The following is a 23,853-nucleotide window of genomic DNA, read 5'->3' as shown; positions in this document are numbered from 1 at the left end:
GGCTACTGCCCAAGGAAGCAGGACGCCATGCCCACTGCCGATCGCCTGAGGAGCTGTGCCCCGGGTGGGGCATCTACCTTCCTGTGCCTTGATTTCCCCATTCTCTGCCCTCCATCTGCCAAAGACTCCAGGAGCTCAGAAAAGGGAGCTTTTTGCCTCGATCATCAGACAGGCTACAGGGAGGGCTTGAGGGGCCACAGGCCACCAGTGGGGTCTCCACATTACCTCAAACCCAGCCCAGGACACACACCCAGAAAAGTGACACCCCAGGGCGCCCAGAATTTCTTGTTGCTGCCTTTTAGGGGACAGGCAGGGGCTGAGCGCTGCCCACACCCCCGCCTGGGCCACCCTGGGCCCACGCACTGTAACGCTCTGTCCCATTGGAGGCGTGGTGACCACTCAGTCCCAGCCAGCCACATCCTGCGTCACCGACAGCACAGCGAGGGGAAGACCAAGGTGACCCCAAAGGACCGGGAGGGGGCCCAGCTCGGGGAAAGGGCAAGAGGGGAGGTAGGAGGGGCTGGAGGAGCTCCAAGGGCCCCTGAGGCTGGCCTGAGGGCAGGGGGGAGGGAGGGGAGGGGGGGGAACCCAGCTGGGACAGGGTGGAGCGAGGGGCAGCCAGCAGCAGCCCCAGTTGAGGCGTCCCCTCCAGACAGCTGCAGTGACAGTAACAATCAGGGCGAACAGACAAAGTGGGGTGACTGCTCCCAGGCGCTGTCCTAGGAGATCCCCACAGACCATCACTGTTAATCCCACGGAGACCCAGGAGGTGGGGCCTCTTGCTTCCCCATTTCATGGATGGCAAAACTGAGGCTCGGAGAGGCTGAGCGACGTAACCTGTTTCCTCACCTGCAAAAGGTGCCCCCATCCATAAAACGGCGAGAATCACAGTCCCCTCTAGGGGGTGATTAGGAAGATCAAGTAAAATCTTACACACATAGTGCTCTGAACCACAAGGCTTTACCTATCGTTGGAACTCAACGAAAGCTCCTGTTTGCCATTGTTGTTGATGACGATGACAATAAATATCACTCGCCCCCAGAAGCATATCCCCCAGCCCTGGGCACATGGCCGGCGCTCAGTGGGGGCTCCCCCACGCGGGGCTCAGAACCCTGAGGCGGCCAGGCTGCCAAGGAGCCTTTTCCCAGCTCTTTAACCCGGGAGTGTTGCGGCATCTCTCCCAGCCTCAGTGTCCTCACCTGCAAAATGGGGAAACAAACGCCAGCTGCTGCTTCATTGGGTCGCTGTGAGAACGGCAGGGCAACCCTCTCCGAACAGCGTTGCCATGAAGTGCCCATTCGCCTCAGCTGGCTCTAAAAAGCACCCTGGGGGCCCCTTGTCCCCGAGACTCCCAGGCTGGGCCAGCGGGTTCATATGCAAAACCGTCCCACTCCCTCATGGAAATGCCCGCCCACGCCGCTTCCTCTCCGCCTCCCGTGGGGGCACCGCACATCACAGAGGCCCGCAGAGCCAGCGCCTGCCCGGCGGAGAGGGCGAGCCCCACCCCGCTCTGGGCCTCGTCTGTCTTCCCGCCCCCACCGCCACCAGGCCCTGAGAGTCCCCTGGCAAGCAACACCCAGGGCCATGGTGTTCAGGGGATGCTAAGAGAATGCAACAGAGCAAAACCAAAGGCATGCAGGCCTGGCATCCCAGCACCCGCAAGAGCGAGGGGTAAAGACAGGCCATGGGGCTACCCCCCAAAACCAGGTCCATGCAAAGAGGTGAGGGGAGCATGGCTGAAGAGGGCCGATCCGGGGACACGTGTGTAAGCAGCACCCCAAGACCCCATCTGCTCCCACCTGGGAGGGCCATCTGCCTGAGAAGAGGGCCAGCTCCTCGGGGAGCAGAACCATCGCCCCAGCACCCTCAAATCAGGAATTCAGACACAGGGCTGGGATGGCCCTCGCTGCCTCCAAGCCACGAGCCACACCATGGGGACCAACCCAGGGGCCATGGGGGCCGGGGCGGGGGTGGGAGGGAAGGTACCGTAACACTGTGGAGGAAGCCACCCAAATTCTAAAGGAAGGGGCTCGTGGGCCCCAGCAGGCACCCTCTCGATCGCCCGGATCAGGCTGAGCTGCAAGGAACGTGTATACAGCAGGTGTTTTATTTTTGGTGGGTGAATCCCACCGGCATTCAAGACAAGGTAACAGAGCCATCGAACCATCTCTAAGCACCAAAGAGATGCCAGATCAGCCTGGCTCCAGGCCTCCTTCTTCCCGACTTTAAATTAGGGCCTCTAGGATTCTACCAGGCGCCCAGGGCCTATGAGAGGCCCGTCAGGCGTCCCACCTCCCCGTGGCTCTGAGCAGGAAGGGGACAGGGACTCGAGGGAACAGAAGGAGAGGAGCGAGGGTGGACCCCGGGCACGCTCCTGTCCCTCCCTTACCGTGTGGGGCCGAGCGATCTGCACTGGGTACGAAAGGCCATGGGGCGGGTAGCGGGGCTCGGCAGTCCGCCACGTCTGCGTCACGGGCTGTGTGGACCCCGACATGGCAGCAGGCGTCCAGGGGGCTTGTGGACCCCGGCAGGCACCCTCTTGATCGCCACCAAGGATTAAAAGCCAGCTGTCATCGTCCGCTGGTGGACCGTCCCGTCACAAGGTTCCTATGAGACGAGTGGAGAACAGAAACAGGATCAGCCCAGAGGGTGAGCGGATGGGGCATTCCGGCACCCACCCAGACCCGCCAGCATGCTCCCTGCCCACTGTCGGGCAGAAGGAGGCGCAGGGTGGCATCCGAGGCCCCTCGGATCCCCCTGGCCCAGTGGCTGCCCCAGAAGCCACCTGAAGCAAGAGCATTCCCCCTCCTCACTGCCTGGCCCTCCCCCAGCAGGCACAGGAACCCCAACCTCCGTGGACACTGCCCTCCTCACGGCCTGGATGTCTCCCAAACCCCACTCGGCCCACCCAAGACCTCACCCCATGGCCTCAGGGAGTTTCCAAGTTGCTGGGGCAAAGTTCTCTGCAAGCACCTGGCAGCTCAGGCATGCAGCCATGGGCCTGTCCACAGAGGCACTGCCAGCAGGGAGGGGCACACACGTGTCTTTGGCAAGTGGCAGGCAGGGTCAGCTTGGGTGGGGACATGGGTCATAGTGACCCTGGGCAAGGCCAGACCTGCCTGGGCCTCCCTGTTACCCCCTGCAGGAGGGAGTCGCTACAACATGGGAGCAAACGGATGGGAGTTTGGCACAGACACGAGCTGGGAGGGGGACCCTGAGAAGCTGTGACAGATTGAATCGTGCACCCCAAAGTGGCCACGGTCTTGGTTCTGGTCTGCATGCTGGGTGGGTTATAAATGGGATCACGTCAAGCTGTTCCTTCAGGTAAGGTGCGGCCCCACGGAGCCAGGGTGGGCTTTAATGTGGATGACTGGAGCCCCTGATGAGCGGAGTGGGAGTCAGGCAGAGACAGAGAAAGCCACACAGAGCAGCCAGAAGCTGGATGTCAACAGAACCCAGAAGAGAAAGAAGAAGATGCCGCCACGGGCACTGCCGGGTGACGGAAAAGCCAAGGAGCCCCGGGGACGGCCTGCACCGGAGCATGCTGACGGCAGGAGGAAGCCAGCCTTCCGCCTCTGAGACCGTGAGCTGGTACACCCCTGTTGGTAAGTCAACCCATGGTGTGGCATTTGTTTTAGCAGCTGGGAAACAAACAGAAGCAAAGGGCCACACTGGGGGACACATGCTAACCGCACGGACGAGCGGGAGGGCCCAGGTGGCTCCTGGAGGTAGGAAACGGGGTCTCCCACAGGGTGGCCACAACCATGCTGACAAGAGTCTCAAGAAACTGGCAAAGGTCAGTTTTTCAGATGGGACAACCGACCCAGCAAGAAGGACTCAAGTCCCAGTATGGGAAACCAGGGTTTCCCCTGGTCCCAATACCGCCTCTGCCAGAAGCTTCCGGAACCCGCACCTCCCCAGAATCCTTCCCCCCACCTCTGTCAGCTGCCTGGGCTGCTCCTGGCTCCCACCCATGCCCGGATTCCGAGTCCGGAGCTGCCTCGGCGCCTGCCCGCGTCCACGCCCGCCCCCCACCAGCCTCTCAGGAATGGCGGCACGTCGCCCAGAGCTGAGGACACCCCGAGACGCGCCACCTGGAGGCTGCCGTCCATGGAGGGCGGGGTTGTCTCCCGTGGTTCAGGGGTCCGAGGGGGTAGAGAGGACGCCCCCGGGCTCACGTGGCAGCACAGACACAGACTAGGACACCCCACCCCAGCTCGCTGCAACTTCGTCACGACGACCCTCCTCACCCCGCCCTCTCCACCGGTGACCTGGCCGCTGGGCGGATGTGGAGAATGCTAGAAGATCGGGGTCGGGGTGCCCAGAGGGGGAATGAGAGCCCTCCCCGCCAGCCTGGGTCCTGACTGCGTCCCCGCCATCCCACCCTTTCTTCTGCTGCTTCAACTTCATTTTCCTTTCGGGAGCCACCTCCACCCACCCCAGGCTCCAGGGACGGTCACGTGACCCGGGCCTGGCCAATCAGATCCCTGCAGCATCCCCCCAGACCACTGATTGGTTTAGGAGCGGGCACGTGACCCACTCTGAGCGGATGAATCGTCCTGAGCGTTCTGCTGGAAGAACCAGGCAAAGGGCTCTGTCTGCTGGGAATGCAAGCTGGGAGGACAAAGGCCGGGCGCTCTCAGGGCCACCCCGCGGCAGGAGCCTGACTCAGAACGAAGCCAACTGACAGGAAGGCAGAGCGGAAGGGTGCTGAAGGCAGATCGCAGCCCGCTCGTCTCATTTCAGAGAGCTGATGGTTCCTTCTGAGTTTTTCCTTTGCCTTCCCCAGCTGGGTTTCTGCCATGTGCCACCAAGAGCTCCAACTCACACGGGGAAGGAAGGAGTCACAGAGGAGGTGAGTGCTGCTGACCCTTCAAACACTGAGAAGCTGAGAGAGTCCAAAGCCAAGACTGAGGCACCTACACTCACCCCAGGAAGTTGCCCATGTGGCTTTTTCCCAGGCACCAAGGTAGGATGGACCGTGTCATTTTTTTGAGCATAGGAGCAAGTCCCAGCTTCACCTTCTTTAAGCCATGTGGCCTTGGGCAAATCACTGTCCTTCTCTAAACCTCAGTTTCCCCATCTGCAAAATGGGGGCAATAACAGTCTCGACACTGTAGGGTCAATGTGAAGATGACACGAACACACACGGTGCTTCCCAAACACCAACCTTCCAGACCACCTCACTATCGTCGCCACACACGCCTACCCCCAGAAGTAAAGGTCCTGTCATTTACTTAAGATTTTCCTCAAAGCAAGTCACTTTTCTTAGACATCAATTTATTTAAAAGAGAAACTCATCACCAGTATATACATACAGAGAGCCAGGACCACAGGGAATAGAAAAGAACCAGAAAAACAAATGCATCACTGTGCACCATATGGAAAAACCATAACCTCTAAAAGCATCCCACGAGTGCACCCCACACCCCAGGAAAGCACTGGGCACGCGCCAGGACATAGCACATGCTCGGCAGAGAGGAGCAACTAGTGTTACTATTGTTACCAGTACCACCGACAAAGGACCAACATCCCAGCTGCAAACAACATCATTAGGTAAGAAAGAAGAGTCGCCCTGCCCAGCCCCACTGAGGGCAACATGGCATCTGTCCTGCATCCCAGAGACCAGAAACTGGCCGTGGGAGAGGGCAGCTGTGGCTGCAGGTGCTGCACTGCGTTCCCAGAATTCCCCTGGCTCTAGCTCATCCCAGAGCCCTGGTCATCTGATGCAGCTGAGCAAATTCTACTCCATCCTCTCTACTGGTTCTAAGCAATTCCTCCTTCCCTCCAAGGAGATGAGCAGGGAGGGGAGCTCCAGCTGTGTGCCCCTCTTCCAGGAGCACCAAGGGCAATTTCCAAACTGCCATTTAATTCTGAGAAGGAGTATAAATTCATCAGGGCTTTCCTGACTGCGTCTGCCTGATGAAACACCAGCCGGGGAGGGCAGGCCCTGTGCGACAGCCTCTGGGAGCCGGGGAAGGTTTGTGCCCTTCCAAACCACCCCTGGAGAAGCCCCGGCTGCAGCCCTGTGCCTCCTCGTGCCCAGGTCTGGGGCCTGGCTGGCCGCCTGCTCCCGGGGTGCCCACTGCCAAGCACTGGGGCCCTGCCGCCCACCACCACAGGGCCTGGCCCCAGGGGCACGGGGCCTGGACACCTCTGGCCTCCCTCACTCACCATGAGCTTCATAAATCTAATTTCCTCCCCTCCAACCTCAGCCCGTTTGTGGCCAACTCGAAAAAAATTACACTTGGACTTTCCACCAGCGAGGCGTGGAGCTGAGTGCCAACGACAGGGGTGAGGGCACACGGGGGACGCGCCGGCCAGGAGTGGGACACACACATCCAGGCCCGGGGTGGGAGGGGCGGTGGCAGCGGCCCAGAGAGAAGAGCAGGAGGCCCCGGAGGTTCAAGTTTAACTGCCTGGGGACAGGGAGAGGACAGCGGGGAAACTCCCCCCAGTGGGCAGGAGAGCACCGGGGGGCAGGGTTAGAGGGCCCCAGGCAGAGGCAAAGGGCACTGGGCCCAGAGGGGTGGCTCCCAGAGGGGACGGGAGGCACTGCGTGGGGCGCAGTAGACGGCGGGGGAAAGGCAGGGCCACACGTGGAGAGGGGGCGGGGATGGGACCCCACGTGGTCCCACGGGCTGTGGAAGGACGGACATCATTCTAAGGACCACAGAGCAGGGAAGGCCGAAGAGGCGGGTAAGGGTCAGAGGGCTCTCCCAGCACGCCCTGCGGAACAGGGAGACATGGGGGCTACTGCAAACTTCCAAGCGAGAGAGGATGCTGGGGGGATCAGGGTGGAGCGTGGGCAGATGGTGTGGAAGTGGGGGTGGGGGAGATGGACTGCAAACAGCCAGCAGGGGGACGGCGGGGGCCACAGGGATGGGGACTCGGGGCCTCCCAGCAGGAGCCTGGCTCCCCCATTTCCCTGCTCGGGTAAAGGCCTCGCAGCTCTGAGCCTCAGTTTCCTCACTGCAGACAGAAGAGATGAGAGTTCCTACTCCGGGATCGGCTTTGAGTAAGCCTGGGAAGGGCTTCGCTCAGTGCCTGGTAAATGTCGGGGGCTCGGGGTGGGGGTGGCAACCGCGGCAAGGTCAGGCCTCGCTGGGGAAGGCGCCTCCGAGACGCTGCAGAGCTGAGGGCCGCTTCTGAGCCCCAGGGCCCAGTCGGGGACACCAGAGGCTAAGCTACACCTTTTCCATCCAAGACACCAACCACAGCACAGGCCCCACCAAGTCAACCGAAGGAAGGCCCCCCACTCCACAACGCCACACCCTCCCTACCCCCAGCCCGCGGTGGGGGTGCCCCAAGAGCTGCCCTTTTCCACACCCGCCCTGGGGAGAGCCACAGGGACTGTGGGTCTGACTCTGCAGGTGACAATTCCGCAAACCCCACACTTCTGATCCCGCTGCATCGGGGAGGGCTCATCCAAACACGAGAGAGAGCCCACTACAGTGCAACGGGCCCCGCTCCCTCCACATCCCCATGGCCAACCTCGATGCACGCGTGCATGAATGAATGAATGAATGAATCTGTCCAGCAGAGGTGTGTGCCAACAATGCAATGACGTCACTAGAGACTGCCACAACTGCGCCCACCCCCTACCCCACTGGCAGCAGATATCTTCTGGGGGCCTGGAAGCTTCTACAAGGCTTCCTGTCCCCAAATACCTCTCCCACTGCAGGCAGGCTGGCCCCGGACGCATGGAGGAACATTCCATAGCTGTTCAGGGCATGAGGGGAAGGTGGGATCAGGGTGGGCTGGCCTGGTCTCAGAGAAGGGGAAGTGGGGGAGGCACTTGTCAGGGGGCTGGGAACTGCTGAAAAGCGCCCCGGAGCCCTCGGACCTGTGCCAGGCTACAGGCACATGAAAGAAGAGCTGCCCACACCACATGGGCCTGCGATTTTCTTGGAACTAATGGGCACTGCTGCTACTGGAACTAGTGGCAGGCGGGGGAGCTTCCGAATTAAAAATTGACTTGCCGAGAGCCCACACACAGCCTCCACAGCACACACACACACACACACACACGCACGCACACTCACACGCGCTCAGAGGAACCTCCTGGGATGCTCGGAGGCCCCGGCGGTCTTGTTCACCACCATCTCCCCAGCACCTAGAATGCTCTCTGGTGCACAGTAGGTGCTTGATAAATACTTGCTATGTTCACTGCTGAACCCCGTGCGAGGGCCGTGGGGCCTGGCATCCAGTAAGTGCTCAGTATCTGTTTTGGTTCACTGCTGAATCCTCACAGACAGGCACGGTGCTTGGCGCACAGTAGGCATTCAGTAAACATCTACTGAACAAAAACACACCAACCAGCCTGGCCAACAAGGGTGACGCGAAGGCCGCCCAGGGAGAACTGAGGACAGAAGCAGTTCTGGGATGTGGGGCGAAAATGCTGCAGAAACGCCAGCTAGAATTAACCTGTTCCCTCCTTGTGTTTCTAGTTTCCGACATGCTGTAAAAACAGAACCAGCCAAGGACTGGGGGGCCGCCTCCCAGGACAGGCAGATGTTCAGGGGTCCAGCTCTCAAGTGAGACACAAAAAGTCCCATGGGACGCGACATGAGCCTCACCCGCCTGCCTGGAGGCGCTTCCAAGACAGACACAAACAGGGCGGAGAGAGAAGCCCGCTCCCTGCCGCAGCGGCTCGCCACTCTGCCGGCCTCGATTTACAAGCACCTACTGTGTGACGGGCATCGGGGACACAGCAGTGAATAACAGACCCCAAATCCCTGCCCTCATGGAGCCGACGTTCTAGTGGGGGAGACAAAAGTAATTACAGGATGTGAGAAGGTGTAAGTGCTATGGAGAGAAATAAAACCCCAAGAAGGGAGGCAGGAGGGGTGAAGAGGGGGGTGCGATGTTAAGGTGAGAGGTCAAGGAAGGCCTCCTAGAAGGTGTCATTTAAACAAAAGTGTAAAAGATGGATGGATGGATGGATGAGTGAATGGACGGATGGGTAGCTGATGGGTGGATGGTGGAAGGAGGAAGGAGGGCTGGGTGGATGGATGGATGGAATGATGGGTGGGTGATGGAATGATGGGTGGATGATGGGTGGATGATGGGTGGGTGATGTGTGATGATGGAGAGAGGAAGGGGGAATGGGTGGATGGATGGATAGAAAATGGGTGGATGATGGATGGATGATGAGTCGGTGATGGGTGACGATGGAGGGAGGAAGGAGGAATGGGTGGATGGATAGATGAAATGATGGATGGGTAATGGGTGGATGAGGGGTGGGTGATGGGTGATGATAGAGGGAGGAAGGGGGAATGGGTGGATGGATGGATGGAATGATGGATGGGTAATGGGTGGATGATGGGTGGGTGATGGGTGATGATGGAGAGAGGAAGGAGGAATGGGTGGATGGATGGATGGAATGATGGGTGGGTGATGGGTGATGATGGATGGATGATGGGTGATGATGGAGAGAGGAAGGGGGAATGGGTGGATGGATGGATGGATGATGGGTGGATAAGGGGCGGGTGATGGGTGGATGGTGGAGGGAGGAAGGAGGAACGGGTGGATGGATGGATGGGATGATGGGTGGATGATGGGTGGGTGATGGGTGGATGGTGGAGGGAGGAAGGAGAAACGGGTGGATGGATGGATGGAATGATGGGTGGGTGATGGGTGGATGATGGATGGATGATGGGTGATGATGGAGAGAGGAAGGAGGAATGGGTGGATGGATGGATGGAATGATGGGTGGGTGATAGGTGGATGAGGGGTGGGTGATGGGTGATGATGGAGAGAGGAAGGGGGAATGGGTGGATGGATGGATGGAATGATGGGTGGGTGATGGGTGATGATGGATGGATGATGGGTGATGATGGAGAGAGGAAGGGGGAATGGGTGGATGGATGGATGGGATGATGGGTGGATGAGGGGTGGGTGATGGGTGGATGGTGGAGAGAGGAAGGAGGAACGGGTGGATGGATGGATGGGATGATGGGTGGATGATGGGTGGGTGATGTGTGATGGTGGAGGGAGGAAGGGGGAATGGGTGGATGGATGGATGGGATGATGGGTGGATGAGGGGTGGGTGATGGGTGATGGTGGAGAGAGGAAGGAGGAACGGGTGGATGGATGGATGGGATGATGGGTGGATGATGGGTGGGTGATGTGTGATGGTGGAGGGAGGAAGGGGGAATGGGTGGATGGATGGATGGGATGATGGGTGGGTAATGGGTGGATGGAGGGATGGAATGATGGGTGGGTGATGGGTAGGTGATGGGTGGGTGATGGGTGGATGATGGGTGGGTAATGGGTGATGATGGAGGGAGGAAGGGGGAATGGGTGGATGGATGGATGGAATGATGGGTGGGTGATGAGTGGATGGTGGAGGGAGGAAGGGGGAACGGGTGGATGGAGGGATGGAATGATGGGTGGGTGATGGGTAGGTGATGGGTGGGTGATGTTTGTTGATGGAGGGAGGAAGGGGGAATGGGTGGATGGATAGATGGAATGATGGGTGGATGATGGGTGGATGGATGGAGGGATGGAATGATGGGTGGGTGATGGGTGATGACGGAGGGAGGAAAGGGGAACGGGTGGATGGGCAGATGAGAGATGCAGATGACTGGGGGAAGGTGTCTCAGGCAGAGGGAACAGCATGTATCAGGGCCCCGTGGTGGGTGGTGCCTGGTGTGTATGAGGGCGGCTGGGTGGGGCGAGCGAGGGCAGGGGTGCTGGAGAGGACGCCAAGGCACGGGGCTGTGAGGTCTGGCTTTTACTCCAGTGAGAAAGGAAGGACATCACTGGAGGGCTCTGAGCAGGAGTGATGTGCACAGTCTCCTATTTCGAGCCCACCTCTGGCGACTTTGTATTAAAAGGAAAGTCTAGCTGTGCCTCTTATGAAGGAGCAACCAGCAGGGCCTCTGTGCACTGGGTGTGGGCAAAAGGGCCCGAGTGTAACCTTAATACTCGTGGAACCACCAACCACCGGGATCCTGAGCAGCTGCCTCTGCCCACGCGCCAGGCAAACTGGCGGGAGAACACTGGCCTCCACCCCTTGTCCACAGAAAGGCCATTCAGCTCCTGAAGGAGGGGCCCGTCACCCAGCCACAGCCTGTCCAGAGGCCCAGGGCAGCTGAGGGTCACCACACACAGAGCTCAACCCTGGGGGTGCTGCCCGCAGAGGAGAGACCTGCCCACCCCCGAGCTGGGACTAGTCAAGACGAATCCAACCCAAGCCCCAGGTCTCCATCCTATCCCCATCGACCAGAAAATTATCTGAGCGTCTCTGCTCCACAGGCGCTGCAACAAGCACGGGAGCTACAGCGGTAAGCCCGTCGTAGAAAAGCCTGCCCACGCTGAGCTGACGGCTGCTGGCAGGCCGGGTCCCCCAGGTGAAGTCCCCCAGGGATTCAGCAGGGAATGGACGGAGGGAGCAAGGGGAGGTGAAGCAGTGATGAGGGGAGAGTAGAAAGAGGACAGGTGGATGAAGGAGGGATGGAGGATCATGCACACAGAAGGGGTAGAACATGGACAGACAAAGGAGGGACGGGGATGAAAAATGAACGGATGTAGGAGAAATGGAGGATGGACGGATAGATGATGTAGGACTGGAGAATGGATAAATGAAGGGAAAATCCATAGGTGGATGGAAGGATGCACGGCTGGACAGGCAGACGGGAGGAAGGAGGGATGAATGGGGAGGTGGAGGACTGGTGCACAGGTGCATGGAGGAGGGAGAGAGGGAGGGAGGGAGGGAGGGAGGGTCTTTTTCACTGCGCCACTTTCCAGGGTTTGGGCCTCGCATTTTAAGTCAACCACCATGACAAAGTGCCTTCGTTCCACGAATATTCCAGGGCCTTCCCACACGCCCCGCTCCTTGCCAGCAGCATTGAATCCGTCGGGCCACGCCACACCACACCGGCCAGGTGACGGCCAGAAAATCCGAGTTTCCTCTGAGCCCAGGATGCTGCTTCCAGCGGGGAGGTTCTCCCCGGGAGCTGCTTCCCTCCCCCGTTCAGCTCAGCCAGGCCCCAGAGACCAACTTGGCAGGAGGGATTTCACAGGAAAGCCCCAGTTTCTGGCTTCTCTCTAAACTGGGGCCCTGTCCCCACAGAGCCACAAGCAGCGGGCGGTGGACGGGGCTGCCCACGCCGGCTGGACACATTTCCGCCTGGCCAGCAACCTTCATCCTTGTCCCTTGCTTGGCTGCCGGACGCCCGGCTGATGTGACAGCGGTGGCAGGTTCTCTTCACCTCGTCCTGCCCCACTCAGCCCTCCAGCTCCTGCCTCCATCACCTGCAAACCTCCCCCCACCCCGACTCACCCAACTGACTTCCCATGATGCTCTCTCCCTGCCACTCCCATGGTCCGAACCCCAAGTTCCATAACCACCCTCTTCCGGCTCATGGCCCCAGCAGACCGAGCTCCTGGCCGGCAAATGAGCCCCACCTGGGATCAGGTGTACACTGGATGCAGAGGAGGTGTCCCTCAGGTGCTTCGCAGAGGCTGTCCAAATTCTACAGAGACTTGCTCGCTGAACCAAGCTACCTCCAGCCCACATGCTGCCATCCCCAAGGGCCTCCACCACACAGAAAATGAGGCTGGCCCATGTTCAAATCCCAACCCCACTGCTTTTGTAACCACGTGACCTTACGGAGTCACCCGCTGTGGGTTGGCAGAAAGGCTGGAGAAAGATCTCGGGCTCATCGAATGGAGGAGACACCCTGAGAACTATGGCTGTGGCCACCCAGAGAGACAGTGGACACGATAAGTGACACTAGGCAGTCATTGCCGTCACTGTCCCCACTCTGCAGGTGGGAAGAAGGAGGCTTGGGGACGTGACGGCAGAGCGAGGCCCTACCTTGGGACGTTTCACATCAGGACTGGGGAGACCCCTGAAGACAGAGAAATCAGAGGAGGCTTCCCAGAGGGGGTGACCTGATCCCTGCCGGGTCCCACGTGGAGGAAGGAGGCTGCCCTTCCCAGCCCTGAAACCCTGGCCAAGTGGCATCTCACCCAACACCCTCCTCTGGTAGACGGGGAAACCGAGGGCCAAAGGGGGCAGGAGGCATGAGCAAGGTCACGCAGTAGGCCAATGTCGCATGGCCAAGCTCAGACCCCAAGCTAGAGGCTCAAGCCCTCCACAGCTGGACCCCACAGTGCTCCACTTGCACCTTCGATTTCCAAGACCACGTCTCCCAAGACCACATTTCCCAAGACATTTCCCAAGACCATGACACCCCAGGCCATGTTTCCTGAGTCCATAACTCCCAAGGCCACATTTTCTGAGGCCACAATTCCTAAGCATGAGCACCAACCCCACCATTCCTGAGCCCCAAGTTTTCCAAGTCCACGTTTCCCAAGCCCTTGTGGTCCAGGCATCTGGAGAGGCGGGCAGGCTCCCTCAGGCCCCTCAGGGAACAAACACCCAGGAGCAAATGAGGGAAAGTGCAGCAGGTACCACGACGATGACACAGGCCCAGGACAGAACCTCTCCACGTGGTCTGTGGGAGGGGAGGGTAGGAGACCCCCAAATACCACATTCTGCACCAACCTTCCAGGGCAAACAGGCCCCCAGCACCCGCCCCACCCTCACCTACCCTAAAAGGAGCCTCAGCCACTGGGAAAACCTCCACCAACCCCCCGGCCCCCCTAGATCCTGCATCAAGCCCCTCCAGGCTCCAGGTACACCCCTCGGCATCAGCAGGTTCTACCTCGGCCACAAGCACCAACGATTTCCTTCACAGAAGGTTCTCCACCACGGTGACTACCCCCACTTGACAGATCAGGAAACTGAGGCTCCGAGCAGGGAATTCGACTCCCCTGCCCAAGGTCACACTGCCCCCCGCCCCAAGCAAGCAGGAGGGAAGCGGCACTGATGGGAGCGGCGAGGAGGCCCGTTTCTGATTCCAGGCTCATCGGTGCACGTGAGCTCGCTGGGCTGCAGCCAGCTCGGCCGCCGGCCCTGCCTCCCCTGCCACGGCCGGGTCTGCTCCAAATTGCTTCCTTCTCGGCTCCCATTTTTTTTCTTTTAATTTTCAAAGGAAGCCAGAGAGAGAAAGCCGAGCCGTGACAAATCCCACCTGCACACCAGGCTCGCAGGGTTCCGCACGAGGACCCTTGACGAGCGACGCGGCCCTCCCTCCTGGGTATTTCACAAACATTACGCCTGATTTTCCCTGGCTCTTCCTCATTAAGCTCTGGGCGCCCCAGGAGGGACGTGATTTCCATTAGACCTAGCTCCTCCATCTGGCCTTCCAAACAGCAATTTTCTCTGCAGAGGCAAGGAGGGGGAGGAAAAAACCCAGGGAAGAGGCTGACTTCTGGGGCGGCAGGAGAGGGGGACGCAGGCGCCAGCTGCGTGACCCAGGCAGGCTGCTTAACCCTCTGCCCCTGGCGCTGTGGGCGGCAGGAAGGAGCCGCCTCTGGGGGGAGGCAGCAGCGCTGAGCCACAAGCTCTTCAAGGCCCACAGCGTCCTGCCAGGCACGAGGTGAGCACCCCGGGGGGCAGCCAGGATTGCCTTGTTCAAGAAGGATCCTGGGCTGCTAACAGACAAGGAGCTCAGGTTCCTGGATCTTTCACTACCTGGGTAGGAATAACCAACCACAGACGCATCAATGGACCACAAATCACACCTCCTCCAGGGACGCCTCCCTGACTGCCAGCAAAGGGCCCCCAGTGGGCTTGTCCTGCTCCGTGCTGGTTCCAATGCCTGGGCTGCCCCGTTAAAAGAGACTATGGTTCCCAAGGGTGTCTAGCCCTCAGCAACCCTCACGGCCAAGGCCAAGGCTGCATCACAGTTCCCGTCACCCAGAAATGCCCGGTAAATGGAATCCCTACTGGGCAGCTGCCTCCAACCCAGGCAAGAGGGTTTGAAAGGGACTGGGCACAGGGAGACAGCTGACCCAAAACTTCCAGCCCCTTCTGAGGGGCTCTGGGAACGTCACGCCTCTAGGGACATCCCAGGACAGGCGTGAAGCCCCTCTCAGCCTGGGGTCTGCACCTCCCTCCAGTCCCCCCTCATGAAGGAGGCAACCTGCCAGAGTGGAGAATCAGCCCAAGATTCCCACAGACTTCCCTGCACCATCAACATCTGGCAAGCACATTCCCAGCTGTGCAGCTGCCGGAAACGCACCCCGCCCCCCGCCCCTGCACACACAGGGCCCGCAGACCACTGAGCGGGGCGGGGGTCCACGGCCGAGCCAACCACTTCACCGCACAGCTCTGGGGGGCACCGCCACCTGTGAACAAGGACAAGTGTTTCTGCTACTAAGAAGAGTCGCACCTGCGGCAGCCCCCAGCCGCCTCCAGGGCCGGAGCCCACCCCCCCACACAGGGTCCCTCCAACGCGCTTCCCCAGGCCCAGGAGACCGGCCGGCGGCCCCCTAGGAGCCACCCAGACACCCATGCCCAGGCAGGAGAAGAATCCACTTTGGATCCGCTGCACCCACCTCTCCAATGTGGGCTCACAGGGATCATTCAAGGACCACCACCCCCCACCTGGAGGAGGGGTCAAGAATCACAGAGATCCCAGGGCCCCCGCAGCCGGGAGCTCCAGAGCACACACAGATGCTCAAGTGCACAGGAGCACAGTTACCTGGAGCTCCCAGGTGCGCTGGGAGGGCCACGCTGGGGAGGGAGCAAGGGGAGAGGCTCCCAGGCCGGAAGTGGGGAGGGGAAAAGGGACCCCCTCCCCAGATCACCCCAGGGCCAGGCAGGGACTGTGGGGAGGAACGGGCCACAGCGGGGTCTGGGGTGTGCACGAGGGCTCAGACCCGGTAGGAGGGGGGCAGCACGGCTCAGCCCCAGCCCAGCATGGCAGCCCCGAACGGGGCCCGGGGGCCCAGAGCTGCCAATTCTTTCAGGCACAGCCGGAAAACCCAATCTTGAGACATCCCCCGATCAACAATTTTCTTAAAAAAACAAAAACACTTAAAAAAACAAAAACACGGAATACAAACCCCGTAGATCAGTCTGACATCCAAATACGGCTCTCAGGGTGCCAGGGTGTGGCCCGTGGCTTATGACTTATCAACTGGGAGCCACAGAGACGGCCCAGCCAGGGCTGGGGGAGGTGGCAGGAGGGGGTGACGGCAAGGTGAGAGGCTGGAGCATTCTCAGAGGTGGCACCCAGAGGCTGATGGGGAGTGGGGCTTTCACTGGAGCCCCCGGAAGAAAGGCCCACACTTGCCAGTGAGTTGTCAGCCCCCATGGCCCCTCCAGCCCAGCGGGGCACACACTGGACATAAATGGTGGGGACCCCATCTCCCCACCTCGCTCCAACCCCAACACATGGCAAACAGCTGCTGCTGTCTGTGCCCGCCCACCAACAACGCCTTGAAAGCGACACCCCGCTTTCTCATGGGGGGCCACCCCACTAGCCAGCTCAGTCCTGGGGTCTGGGGCAAGCTGACCCTGGTCCCCAGGTCTGGCCAATCAGCCTCAGTCACTGAGGCACTGGGTGAGGCAACCATCGGTTGAGGGAGGGCCTTAACTCTCAGGCTGAACCAATAAAACACTCTCACCACTTTTGCTGGAATTCTGGAAACAGAAAGCATTCCTTCCACTGGGGACCACTGAGCTGCGATGTTAGTCTAAGGTTGCCAGGGACCAGACACGGCAATTGCCTCATCACCTGAGCCCCTGGATCCAGCCGTGCCTGAAGCTTCCTCTGAGCTTTTCAGTTACTTTTGTGCTCAACACAAAAGGAGCTGGAATTCTCCCAATTGCAACCAAGAGAACTAATACAACAACCCCTCTAAAGCCTAAATCCTAAGCCCTACAAATCTCTCTGCAAACCAGGAGGAACGATTCAACCCAGGAGGAAAGGGCCAGGCACAAGCTCTGGGACGGACCTTCACCCCAGAGAGGGAACAGGCATCTCCGTCCCAGTCCGAGCTGTCACTGGTTCTAACGGGGGACGAGGCAGGCAGCAGGTGTTGGAGATAAAGCTCCCTCCCACAGCCAGACTCAGATGGGGGTCACCCCTCTGCGGCAGGCACACCCCCACCCGGCTGCTCCAGCGGTAACCAGAGCCCGCGGCCTGGGTTTCTGGAGGAACATCCGGATCTCTCTCGGAAGGAACATCTGCTACCAGGACTCGGGACCAAAGGCACTGATAAACGGGGGCTGGCGTGAACAGGTCCCATGGCCCCAGCAGGGCCAGAAGAAAGGGGCATTGTCTGCGGCCGGCGGCTCTGCCAGCTTCACGGCGGGTTCAGGCCGGCTGCTCTCGGGCTGGGGTGGCCAGAGCGTCACCCAGGAGCAGGTGGGGGTTCTGAGTCCCCACCCCACAGGCCCCTCCTTCCCCACCCACCCCTCCTCCTCCCAACCTCCACGTGGGCACCTGTTCACTGCACAGATGGGGAAACTGAGGCTCCGAGGGGCAAAGAAGGCTGTCCACAGGCAGGAACAGGGCCATGGGAATATTAACCAATGCTACTTCCCACCCTGGGCCCTGGGCAGTCACTAAATTCCCACTGTTTGAACAGACCAGAGGTAAGCAGCCCACGCTTCGTCACAGCCAATCGCCAACACGGCACTGCGCTTGATCAGCTCACTCAATCATCCTACAACCCTTGGAGGTGGGTTCTATTATTATCTTTTAAAAGGTTAAGAGATTGATGCACAGAGAGGCTGAGTACCGGCCCAAGGTCACACAGCTGGCAAGTAGCTAAGTCTGGATGCAAACCTAGGCTATCCTGCCCAGCATCTGCCTCCTAATCGTTGTCATCAGACCCTGTCACCACCACACCCCTGCCTCCCCCCTCGGGCTGGGAGGAGACCCCTGTCCCCCCAGCACGCTGGAGTGGGGGCCTCGCAGCTCCGACACAACATCCCTGCTCATGGGTCCAGGCCTGAGTGCTGCCAGTCACTGCAGATGGGTGGTTGCCATCCCCACACACCCCGGCCCGGCTGCCCAGAGCTCACTCAAACCTCCCACTCCAGGCCCCAGGGGTGGGGAGGGCAGCACCCTTCCTCCTTCAGCCCCACGCTCCACTGCCTTCCTCATCAGGGGCCAGAACTGGTTTCTGACATCCTCCTTGCCTGTTCCCCATCTCCCCATGTCTGTGTGTCCCAGCACATGGCACACAGCAGGCACTCAATAAATGCTTGTATCCAGGAACATTCCAAGAACGGAATCGCAGACTCTGAGTAGAAGCTCAAAGATACATCATAAACAGGGCCACTGAGGCTGAGAGCACAGACAGTGCCTGCTTAGAGCCAGGCTTTGGGGTGCAGTCCACAGAGGGCAGGATTCATCCCAGGCAGCCATGCATCCCTAAGTGTCAGGTAACCGAGTCCACATTTACACTGCCTGCCACGCAATGGCTGTCAGTGTGACCAAGGGCACATAGCCACTGGCCTGGGACTCTTGGGCCACCTCTGCACCAAGAGGCTGTGTGACCTTCATCAGGTAGCCTGCCCTCTCTGGGCCTCCGTTTCCCCACCAGTCAAAGGCACCTGGTAAACAAGTCTTGCTGGGAGACTGCTGCAACTCTGGAGCTCAGTGACCAGCCAAGTGTGTGGGGAAAGGGGCTGGGGAGGGGGCCCAGCATGGACTCCGGAGAGCCCCCTCCCTCCACGGTCAGATCCCCCTTAGCAGGGCCGCCAAGGCAGGAGAGCAGGCAGGGAGCAGGGCGGGGAGGCAGGTTCCGGCAATGCGCCTCCTTCCCGGAGGGCCCGGACTCCAGGGTCGGGGCTCGCCAGTGCAGCCAGCACAGAGGGTGGACCAGCACCCCCCAAATCTCTCCCAGGTGGCCCCGTCCCCTGGGAATGGAGGGTCACCAGCTCTCCCAGCTCTGGTGGCCCCAGACAATCTCTGGCTTGTGGCCACATCACTTTACTCTTCACAGGGCCCTCTCCTCCGTGTCCCTTAGGAGGACCCTCGCCACTGGATTTAGGGTCCAGCAGCTAATCCAGGATGATCTCATCTCAAGATTCTTTTTCCAAATAAGGCTGCTTCTGCAGAAAAGTGAGGATTAGGCCCACCATTGGAGGCCCCCATTGAGCCCCTCAGCAGCCTGGCCTTTATCCCAAGAGCTCACTCCCTCCTGACCCGCAGCCGAGCCCCAGCAGACTCCCCACTGGCAGGTAAGGAAGCGGAGGCACGGAGCTAAGCCACACACCCAAGGTTCACGCCCGGCTTCATCTGCAGAGGACCCCCATGGCAGCCGCTGGGCCCAGGGCCTCCCTCGGGTTTACAGGCAGCCGGAACTGCACCCCACCCATGCAGGATGCACCCCTCACAGGGCTCAGGGCAGAGGCCCCACAAACACGAGGCCCGGCACCCCTTCTCAGAGCCTATTTGTCCCCGGGGCAAATCCCACCCCTTAAAGCCACCGGGTCCTGGAAGGATTGCTCTCAGCCCCACGCAAGCCAGACTGAAACAAGCGCAGTGCCCTCCCCGCCAGCCCCGGGACCCCCGGCTGCAGAACGGGCCGGCTGGGCTGTCACAGGCCGGGATCAGGTTATGAGCTGGAAAAGGAGGCTGGACGTAGGGACAAAGGGCTCATGACCATGCAAATGCCCAACTGGGGGGGCCCGCTTTAGGCTGGGGTGGGGGGCACCCGGCGACCCCAGCTGTCTAGAAGAGTCTGGGCATTTCCAGGCCTCAGAGCTGGAAAGAACAGGGCTCACTCTCAGTTTGGGAAATAGGGCCACAGGGGTTCCAACCCTGGGTCCCCTGCAGCCGGGCAACCTCCCTCTGGGGCAGAGGCTAGCAGATGGGCCTCTGGGGACGGAACAGCATAATCCCTTCCAAGCACTGGGTGTCATGCTGGGCCCAGAAGATGCGCACGGAAAACACCATTTCCTGATTATGCTGCCTGCCGCAGCTGGGTCTCTGGCAAGCTGCTTGCCCTTGGGGGGCGCTTCCCCACCTGGAGAGGGCGGTTTAGTGCCCCCTGTGCAGAAAGCTTATCCTACTCCCTCCACCCACCCTATCCAACCTCAGTAACACCCCCTCCCCTGCACCCTAGAGCACCCTCCCCACCCCACCCCACCCCACCCCCACCCCACTTTCTTTGCTCCTAAACCCCAACCACCCTGCTCCAGGAGCAGCCAGCGTCTGGGTGAGCTTGATGGGCCCTTAGGGCTTTCCAGAGGATCCCAGCTCTCCAGGAGTGCCCCGACCCCCTTCCCAGAACACATTTCGACCTGGGTAGAGGGAAAGGAGCCCAGTGTGAATTCTGGCTCCGACTGCCCAAGTCTCCCTGCCCTGCACATGTGGTCAAAGCGCCCTCTGTCCTCTGCCCTCCTTCCCAGGGCAGCTGCAGCTGCTCCCCACCCCCAGGAGGCCCAGAGAGGCCCCATCACCTGGGAGGAGACAGGGCTAGGCCCACAGACCATGGGGGAAACTGAGTCAGGTACAACTGATTGCTGAGTGCCGACCACATGCCCAGCTGGGGACTGTACAGCAGTGACCGAGATAGACAAAGTCCCAGGGAGGGGATCAGGGAGGGCCCCAGATGCTGCACAGCCAACTCTAGGTGTGGCAGCACAGTGATGGTGCCCTAAAGACGATAAAGCAAGGTGAGGGGCTAAGGAGGGATGAGGGGAGGTGACTTCTGAGCAGAGGCCTAAATATCCCAGCAACAAGTGTTCATGAAGAAGGCACTGCAAATGCAAAAGTCCTGATGCAGGGCTATGATCGCCATCTTCAAGAAGAAGAAAGTATTTGGAAACCATTTATCCGGTAAGGGTTTAATATCTATCATAAAGAACTCCTACAACTCAACAACCAAAAAACAAACAACCCAATTGAAAAATGGGCCAAGCATGTGAACATACATTTCTCCAGAGAAGATATTCAAAAGGCCAGTAAGTATATGAAAAGATGCACATCATTAGTAGTCGCTAGGGAAATGCAAATTAAAACTACAATGAGATACCACCTCACACCCACTAGAATGCTGTTAAAAAAAACTTTTAACAAGTGTTGGTGAGAATCCTCATGCATGTTGGGGGACTGTAAAATGGTGCAGCCCCAATGGAAAACAGCAGGGTGGGTCCTCAGGAAGTTAACCGTGGAATTACCAAGTGCCCTGGCAACTCCACTCCGAGGTGTTACATCCAAAAGAAGTGAGGGAAGGGACTTGGACGGGTATTTGTACCACAGCGTTCACCGCAGGATTCCTCACAATAACCAAAAAGCGGAAACAACCCAAGTGCCCATCAGCTGAAGAATAAACAAAACACCTTCTATCCATGCAATGGAGTATATTACTCGGTCATAGAAGAAAAGGCAGCTCTGACACACGTGAAGGCACGGATGAACCCTGAAAATACCACGCTGAGTGAAGGCAGCCAGATGCAAAAGGACAAACTCTGTATGATTTCTCTCTCGTGAGATTCTCAGAAAAAAGCAAATTCATAGAGACAGAAAGCAGAGGAGTGGTTACTAGGGGTGGGGATGGGGAGTTCTTATTAAATGTGTGTGAGTTTTGGTTTGAGATGCTGGAAGTATCTGCAAATAATAGCGGTGGAAGTCACACAGTATTGACAATGTACTAAATGTCAAAGAATTGTCCACTTCAAATGTCTAAAATGATTCGTGTTATATGTATCTTTATCACAGTTAAAAAATAAACAAATTAACTGAAAGGAAGGAAGGGAGGGAGGGAAGGAGAGCAGAATGGAATAAAAAAAAAAAAAAAGGCAGCCAAGAGAACAGGGCAAGGAGGGGCAAGTGCTAAGAGTGGAGTAACCCCACAGACGGAATTCAGACCACGCCCCACCTCAGGAGCTGCTCCGGGGACCTCAGAGAAGGTGGGATGGGCTGAGAGGTGGTGGATTCCGAGGGGGCCCAGAAGACGGGGAGGACCCAGAGGGCCCTGAGCAAGGCCTACAGATGGAGTGAGACAGAGAAGGGTGCAGATGCCCAGAGAGGGCAAGCAACTTCCCTAGGGTCACCCAGCCAGAGAGCAGCAGAACTGTCTCCCAGCACAGGCCCTGCCTCAGCTCGCATCCCAGCTGCAGGCCCTGAGCAGATCACCTGACCCCTTGAGCCTCATGTCCTCATCTGAGAAGGGGAGATCATGCGACAACCCCCCTCCCATGGGTGATGTAAACCACAGCAAACGCAGATGCAACTGACCCCAGAAGCAAACCCTGCCGCAGAGCTTCTGCCATTCCAGGTGCTTGGTAGCTACTAGCTCATTTAATCCGCAGACAAAGCCTACCAGGTACTGAGCATCGCCCCCACTCTACATTTGGGGAAACTGAGGCTGGGAAGGGTTAAGTCACTTGCTCAAAACCACACAGCTACAAAGGGGCAGAGCTGGAATCCGACCCAGGGCAGACTGGCCCCCTAGCCCCTGCTAATTTTTATTGAACATTTTATTTTGAGATGACTGTAGATTCACAAGCAGATACAAGAAATCACAGAGCAAGCGCCGAAGCTCCCAAATTCCGTTCCTCCAGCAACTCTGACGGTAACATCTGACATACCCAATGGACAGGGTCCCAATCAGGACACTAGCAGGGCACAAGCCCCCTTTACTCAGAGGTCACCAGTTTTACATGCACCCGTCTGTGCATGTTGTGTGTACATAGCTAGTTCTTGTAATTGTATGACGTGGAGATTTGTGTGACCTGCCACCACCCACCCCCCCACACTGCAACCAGGACACAGAACAGCTCCATCATGGCATCCTGGTGCCAAGACTCTGCTCTGGATGGGCAGATCAGGGGCAGCTGCGTGCAGCTCCGTGGCCAGACGAGACGGAGACAAAGGCCTTTCCGGGGTCCCTAGGAGAGGCCCAAGGACAAGCTCCCTGCAGGCAGCCTGGACACTGGGGAACTCCCCGCTGGCTCCCACTGCTCCAAAAGGGACAGGCCCCAAGCCAGCCACTGGCCAGGCACCCAGGTGTCACTTACAAACCCAGGACTGCTGACCCCTGGGTGATGGGAGAGCTGGCCCGGCCCCCCATTCGCAGGTCATGGCGGGCACTGTGGGGGGCTGCGGGCTCACAGGGGGCGGGGAGCCACAGACCCAGGCTTGGGGGGAGAAGGCAGCAGGAAAGGCACACGTTGGGGGGCCCTGAGGACCATGGTCCAGGCCCAGTGAAGACAGAGCTTGGGGCCTGGGGAGGCACTGCCCACCCACCCCACATCTGTGACCCAGGAGGGTGCTCTGCAGGCCAGAAACAAAACCTCGATGGAGACCAAGCTGTCACCCCACTCGGGGCCCATGCTTCGGAGGCCCTCTCCAGGTGCCAGGCACTGCGGGGCCCCGAGCAGGGTCACCTCGCTTCCTCCCACACCCACCTGCCAGGCTGGGCTGCTGCTCGCGACTTGCAGCTGAGGGAACTGGGGCTCAGCGGGGTCCCGAGACCTGCCCAAGGCCGCATGTCTGCAAGAGGTCAGGCCACTGTCCAGCCACCATACCCTCATACGCAACCTCGCCCCAGATGCCCCAAATCTCAGAGAGCCCCTCCATGCTCAGTCCCAGGCTGCTCCGGCAGGGGTGTCCTCCTGGTCACTATTGAAAAAGCCACACGGGACCAGCTAACACCCACCACACCACTGGGAGCCTCCCCTGAGCCAGGCAAAACTTAGGACGCGAGGACTGCCCAAGAGTCTGCTGGCCAGATGGGGAAACAGATGACCAGAGATGCTACTTGTCTCATCCCAGGTCACACATACAGGAAGCGTGTAAGCTGGGGCCCCACAGCTCACCACAACACGACAGCTTGTGTGGCTCCCACTGTTGCCCCATTTTACAGATGAGGAAACTGAGGCTCACGGCGGCAGGGGAGAAGGCCGACTTGCCCGAGGCCACACGGCATAGAGAGGGACAGAACCAGGATTCACACACAGGCCTGTGGCCACCACGCAAGGCCATCTGAAAGCCAGCCCACCTCACGAGCCACTGCCGCTGCCCC

At 59.3% G+C, this 23,853-nt stretch overlaps 1 protein-coding gene across 1 annotated transcript in view; it reads right to left on the bottom strand.

The window, feature by feature from the left end:
* The window catches only part of NCOR2 (nuclear receptor corepressor 2), a 220,378-nt gene that overhangs the window by 147,850 nt on the left and 48,675 nt on the right, over positions 1-23,853 (bottom strand). The window contains 1 exon segment of the mRNA XM_037816581.1: positions 2,390-2,607. Coding sequence (XP_037672509.1) covers positions 2,390-2,494 — 105 coding nt within the window. The 5' untranslated portion in view covers positions 2,495-2,607.

Source organism: Choloepus didactylus, chromosome 23 (assembly GCF_015220235.1).
Source record: "Choloepus didactylus isolate mChoDid1 chromosome 23, mChoDid1.pri, whole genome shotgun sequence".
Lineage (NCBI taxonomy): Eukaryota > Metazoa > Chordata > Mammalia > Pilosa > Megalonychidae > Choloepus > Choloepus didactylus.
Note: the sequence above shows the minus strand (reverse complement) of the source record. Positions and strands in the feature narration are given on the sequence as shown.